The 6,548-nt window shown below is 45.0% G+C and overlaps 1 protein-coding gene across 9 annotated transcripts in view; it reads left to right on the top strand.

The window, feature by feature from the left end:
* The first annotated feature begins 2,275 nt into the window (after nt 1-2,275).
* RPS15A (ribosomal protein S15a) overlaps nt 2,276-6,548 on the top strand; it is a 106,043-nt gene continuing 101,770 nt past the window's right edge. For 5 of the 9 annotated variants that reach the window (XM_055561146.1, XM_055561149.1, XM_055561147.1 and 2 more), the window contains exons 1-3: nt 2,472-2,622; nt 3,635-3,772; nt 4,237-4,316. In XM_055561146.1, coding sequence (XP_055417121.1) covers nt 3,640-3,772; nt 4,237-4,316 — 213 coding nt within the window. In that variant the 5' untranslated portion in view covers nt 2,472-2,622; nt 3,635-3,639. The other 4 variants (XM_055561144.1, XM_055561143.1, XM_055561145.1 and 1 more) reach the window with 4 other exon arrangements.

The raw sequence follows: 6,548 nt of genomic DNA, 5'->3' as shown, positions 1-6,548 counted from the left end.
GGCATATGATAGGCACTCATTAGATGTTTGCTGAATGAAGGGATGAAAGAATGAATGAAGTATATAAACAGAGGTTGAGTGGTGCTAGTTTTCTATTGATGGAGGCTCTTGAAGGAAAGTGGGTTTATTAACTCCCCACTGTTGCTAAGTCGCTCAAGTTGAGTACCACAGTTTTAGTCAACATCTTGAATTCAGGCAACCAGTTCTTAAAGGAAATATTTCTTAGAAAAGCCAATGCCTATGTTGGGAGCTTGGCACTCCTCAAGGTTCACTTAGGATTTGAGAAGTGGTGACGGTGGGTGAGGTGGGCTGTGATGCTAATAACAAATGCTGGTCTTTTATCTGGATTATTTCATTTATCTTAACAGCAACTTCGAGTAGTTAGTATATCATTCCCTTTTACAGACGGGGGGGGGGGGAAACTGATTTGCCCATTCATTTATTCATTACACATGTATCAGGGACCTACCATGTGGAGTTAACTTATCTAGAAGCTGTGGGTACAGTGGTGAACAAAGCCAACCATATCCCTTCCTGCTTAACGGAGACAGTAAATACACTTCCAATATCTCAAGTGGTAAACCCTATGGAGAAAAGTTAAACAGGGCAATGAGATTGGGGGGCAGGGAGGATGAGGAGGAGGCTGTGTGATTGAACAGAGACCTGACAAACTGAGGGAGGAAAAGTCAAGTTAAAGGGAAAAGCAAATGCAAAGGCCCTGAGGCAGAGTGTGCTTGGAGTATCTGAAGAAAAGCCAGCCAGGGAGATCACTGGGGGATGGTGTTCCTATGCAAGGAGGCAGACATTACAAGGAGGATCTTTTAAGTTTTTGTAAAGAATCTGGATTTTACTGACAGGAATCCTTGGACACAGTCCGAGGTCTGAAAAGTTTTAAAATGATCATTCTGGCAGCCTTGTGGGAAACACAGGGAAGGGGGTGGAAAATACAGGGAAGGGTAAGAAGGGAGGGTAAGGGTGAAAGCGGTGAGGAAGTTAAGTCCTGAGCAGAAGCTTAGCCTAAGGTCACTCAGCTCCAGAGAGGGCGGGGCCAGAATTCCCTGCCTCCCAGGCAGCCGGACCTCGAGCAGTAACTGCTGAGCATTTATTTAATGCGCGCCAGAGATTTTGTCACCATTATGTCATCTGACCCTTGCAACAACCTTTAAGAGGCCGAGCTTTTATTTCGAAAGATTTGTGCCTTTCTTTGCAACTGTGTCTGTATTTCAGAACTTAAAAGTCTGGAACTCCAGTAAATAACTTCTAATACTTGAGTTCAGTCGCTCAGTCGTGTCCGACTCTTTGCGACCCCATGAATTGCAGCACCCGCCAGGCCTCCCTGTCCATCACCAACTCCCGGAGTTCACTCAAACTCAAGTCCATCGAGTCGGTGATGCCATCCAGCCATCTCATCCTCTGTCGTCCCCTTCTCCTCCTGCCCCCAATCCCTCCCAGCATCAGAGTCTTTTCCAATGAGTCAACTCTTCGCATGAGGTGGCTAAAGTATTGGAGTTTCAGCTTTAGCATCAGTCCTTCCAAAGAAATCCCAGGGCTGATCTCCTTCAGAATGGACTGGTTGGATCTCCTTGCAGTCCAAGGGACTCTCAAGAGTCTTCTCCAACACCACAGTTCAAAAGCATCAATTCTTCGGCGCTCAGCTTTCTTCACAGTCCAACTCACATCCATACACGACCACTGAAAAAACCATAGCCTTGACTAGACGGACCTTTGTTGGTAAAGTAATGTCTCTGCTTTTTAATATGCTATCTAGGTTGGTCATAACTTTCCTTCCAAGGAGTAAGCGTCTTTTAATTTCATGGCTGCAATCACCATCTGCAGTGATTTTGGAGCCCAAAAAAACAGCGTCAAAAAAGAAGCATCGATTAAGAAAAATATTTTTTACTGTTTTGAAAAAGTATAAACAAATTTCAAAAAACAGAAATTGTACAGGGAGAAAGCTCTACCCTGGTGGCTCAGTAGTAAAGAATTCGCCAACACAGGAAACACATGTTCGATTTCCGGATGGGAAAGATCCCCTGGAGAAGGAAATGGCAACTCACCCATCTTTGCCTGAGAAATCCCATGACCAAAGGAGCCTTGCCGGCTACAGTCCATAGAGTCACAAAGAGTCCGATAAGACTTAGCGACTAAGCAACAAAAATAGGGAGAAAAGCATGACTCCCATCCCAGTTTCTAACGCCCTTCTCAGAGGTAATTGCCGATTAAGAAATCGGGGTGGGTCCTTCCAGAGATACTGTAAATACGCACGTATCAAAATTCTTTCTAAATAGTTAACAGTTACTGCAATAAAAATCAGTAAATATCTAGGCCCTCGTCAGCTTTTCGTTTTTACCGATTAGCTGCTAGAAAGGAGTTCAAAACTACGCAAATACCCCACCTCTTGCCAGCTGACTGCCCTATGCCGCGCCGGGGATGTTGGATTCCATCGACTCTCTACTACCTACCCCGCGGGAGGCTCCGCCCCTTCACCCGCCTCCTTCCAGTAGGCAATCCTTTTTTATTTGTTTTTGGCGGGGCTTTAAAAGTCTCGCGATAGCCCGACCCGTAACCCATAATTCCGTGCGCTCGCCCCTCCCGTCCTCTTTCCGCCATCTTTCCGTGCCGGTGAGTATCTCTCTCTGAGCTATCCAATATCATCCGTCGGTTATCGGTGCCATCCTGTGGTGTGGGGTTCGCGCTCCGTGTCCTGCGAGGATGTCGGAGGCCTCTTAGGCCGGAGATGCTAGCCTTGCGAGGGTCTGGGCAGGCAGAGGGGAGAGTCATGCCCGGCTATCCCATGCTTTGAACCCCGGAGAGCCCGGCCTCTGGGACGCAGGCCGCAGCCCTTGGGAACAGGGAGCTTTGGACCGTTCCGGGGGGGCGCCAGGACCTTCCGTTAGTGGTTGAGGCAGCTCGTTGGCTCTGAGAAGCACCGGGGGGCCACGGAATTGGTGGGCCGTGCAGCTTCCTATTACTTTGGGTGCGCCGGGAGCTTGGGAGATGAGGACCGTCGGGAGGGGAAACTGCATCCTGCCTGTGGTGGCCGTTTGCTGGGAACGAGTCTGGTTTCTTCTCAAGACACTGTTGAGCTGGAGGAAGTAGGTTGGCGTCCTGCTGTTGTGGTTTGAGACATGCCTCTGTTCCTAACTTTCAAAACTTTATTAGATGAAGTTTGTGTCCTTTGAGGTAAGAGACCAGTCTGGTGATACATGTGAAATGTTTCAGTTTATTACTTTGGTACTTGCCGTTGGGCATAGTTTTAGATGGCACAGGGACGGACATTTTATGTTAATGAAGCAGTTCTGAGTGTTAGGTGAAAGTTGAGTAGTATCTTTGGGTTATTGGGAAAAGTCTGACACTGAGTTAGTAGGTTTAAAGGACCATGTTAATAGTACAGATGCTGCCGAATTCCACAAGTTTGAGTGTTAACTGCCATTTCGAATAACACCTACCATGGCTGGTGTTTTTATTTTAGTAGTTGACATCCTTCTGGGGTTACTGGGGAACCAGTCTGCTTAGAAATGGGGAAGCTTCCACATGATTGAGGCAGAAAGGAAAGGATGTGTTTGTAGGGAAATGATAGGGTGCCTGGTAATGGCAGTGCCGGTAAAACGCCTGTTTTGTCTTACCTGAACAGCCAGAATGGTGCGCATGAATGTCCTGGCCGATGCTCTCAAGAGTATCAACAATGCCGAAAAGAGAGGCAAACGCCAGGTCCTTATTAGGCCGTGCTCCAAAGTCATCGTCAGGTTTCTAACAGTGATGATGAAGCATGGTAAGTGTCTTGCTGTTTTATGTTTTGGGATAAACATGCTATGGAATGGGTCCTGTAGAAATTAACTGTGGAGAGAGGCCTGGAAAGGGAAAATGGGGAACAAAGTGGCAGTCAGACATGGTAATTAATGCAGTTGACTTGGGCTGTGGACAGGGTAGTCCTGGAGAAGTGATGCTGTTTAAGAAATGCTGAGTGGCATAGGACTGATGAAAGGAGGAGGTTTGTGACTGTTTAGGTGTTTGGCAGCTAAAATGGCCTTTCTTGATAATAACATCACCCCACAACATGTCATTGAAAGGACCCTGAGCTCTTCATCCTGGACACTAGGTAGCCTTTGGGAGTGGGAAGGTATGAAAAGGCAAGGAGGAAAGTATCCCCCTTTTAAAATTGCAGGGTGGATTGTTTTGAGGATTGCTGTCTTCATTTTAAAATTATTTTTTAATACAGTCAGTTGTGTTCTACAGGTTACATTGGCGAATTTGAAATCATTGATGATCACAGGGCTGGGAAAATTGTTGTGAACCTCACAGGCAGGCTAAATAAGGTAAGAATTGACTATCTTCCACATTTTAGAATCTTGAGAATGGTCTAAGGTGGTATATTGCCTTTGTAAAATCAGATAGTGTTGTGCTTGTTTTACCTAGTTAGGTTAAGAAGAATGAGAATTGATTAAAATCATTAAATTTTATGTAACTTCCTGGTAGAATTGTCAGTTGACCTAGTGTTTGGAGTATAAGGTTATCTGAAGGGAGATGTGGAGGCTTGAGACTGGTGGTACTGGTTTTGAATCCTGGATGGTTCAAGGCCAGTAGTCCTGTTAGTGTAAATAACTTGTGAGGTCTGTTTTTCCTGTCAGTCTGTAGGCATAATCTACTGAATCTGTTTGATTTTTTTTGACTTCGGATTGCATGAATTTGGGGGCTGGGTATTAGTCTGCAAGCCAGTTGGGGGTCTCATCGTGGCTGCTTTGCTTTCTGTGTTCAGATTTGTAGCTTTCAGATTTGCAAGGGAACTGAGATCCTGTAATCCAAAGTGTTAGTCGCTCAGTGGTGTCCAACTCTTTGCAACCCCATAGATGACAGCCCGCCAGGCTCCTCTGTCAATGGGATTCTCCAGGGTATCTTCCCAACCCAGGGATCAAGCCTGGGTCTCCTATATTGTAGGCAGGTTCCTGTAATCCAACACTAGGGCTAGTGGGCCAAGAAAGTGATTAGTGGCAGGGGCCAGACTGATTAATAAGGTCATTCCTTAGTCCAACAGTTTTCTATTTTACAAAGTTGCTTTCTTACATAGTGAATTTGCTTCTAGTGTGGATAGATACTTAATGTCAGATGAAAATTACTGGATATGAAGCCTTTGAAGAGTTTTTGAAAGAAATTTCGGGTCTGTCTTGTTTTATTTTATTGTAACCATTAGATTCCAATCCCAAGGAAGGATTTGAATTCAGTTTTCTCACTCTGATCCTCACAGTGTGTTGAAGTAGAAGAGGGTGTGTTTATTTTCCCCTCTATTTTTAAGAATTAGGAAACTGAGAATTAGGAAATCTGAGTCCTGCTCAGGGACAGTGAAAGACTAATTCTGGTGTATAGCTTATAGCACATTTTAAAGCTGTCCCGCAGAAGATTTGATATTAAAAAAAAAAAAAAAACAACCAGTTTGAGAAGTGCCCTGTACCAGGTTAGAGTGAACACTCACTGTACATAGTAGCTTAAGAAATAAGTTTGAACAGAGTATTTACCAAATGGAACTCACTTGTGGCATCCTTACTCTGTGATACACTAAGTTATTTGGAAAATCCTGGCTAATAGATAGTTGAAATCCAGGCCCTGCCAAATGCCAGAATTATTTTTTGGTTTCTCTTAACTTCAGTTTTCTTGCTTTGTAAGACATTCTTGCCTCAGTTTCCTTCATGCAAGAGATGGATATACCTTATTGTGGAAATGTAATGGGGCTGGGAAATAAGGTAGTGTTTAAAGATTAGATTAAGAAAATTCTTGCCTTAATCATATCTTAGATTGATGTGGTTTGAGAGCAGATATGCTGGACTTACACTAGCTGAACGGAAGGGATTTTTTTTGCTACTGGAATACGTAAAGCTCGGGTGTGGTAGTGTAGAGGCCTCAGAAAGCTTTGTCTTGACTGTAGCTTGCTTGGGTTTTCCCTTGTCGTATCCCTGTGTTCCTTCTATCCAGTGTGGGATTGCCCTTGATAGTCAAGTGACAATAGTAGCTCCCAGGATGATGTGATAAAAAGAAGCTGAGTGAGCTTCCTGCCTGGGGGCACTTGGACCTGATGGGTCCATTTTCAGTTTCGATCTGCCTAGGGAAGTGGGAAGTATAACTACTCAGAGACTTCACCAAGTTCTAATCTTGTAGTCTCATTCAGTTTACTGTTAAGCATTTTGGAGTCTTCCCAGGCTACACTAGTGGTAAAGAATCTGCCTGCCAGTGCAGGAGAGGTAAGAGACGCAGATTCAGTCCTTGGGAGGGGAAGACCCCTGGAGGAGGGCGTGACAACCCACTTCAGTATTCTTGCCTGGAGAATGGTCTATTAGGGTCGCAAAGACTGGAATATGACTGAAGCGACTGAGCATGCAAGGCATCTTGGTGAGTGTGCTAGTGATTTGTAGAATAGAGATGTGAGCAGGGTTGTCATATTTAGCTCTAAGACTTGCTCTCTCAGCTCTTTAAAATCTGGCCATTTGTGCCAGGACAGCGCCACAGGGCGTAGGGATGCGCACTGCTGGCTACTGTGTGTTGTCTTATGTTCTGCCCCT

Source organism: Bubalus kerabau, chromosome 23 (assembly GCF_029407905.1).
Source record: "Bubalus kerabau isolate K-KA32 ecotype Philippines breed swamp buffalo chromosome 23, PCC_UOA_SB_1v2, whole genome shotgun sequence".
In the NCBI taxonomy this organism is placed as follows: Eukaryota; Metazoa; Chordata; class Mammalia; order Artiodactyla; family Bovidae; genus Bubalus; species Bubalus kerabau.
The sequence above is the reverse complement of the archived record's forward strand: the minus strand, read 5'-3'. Positions and strand labels throughout refer to the sequence as shown.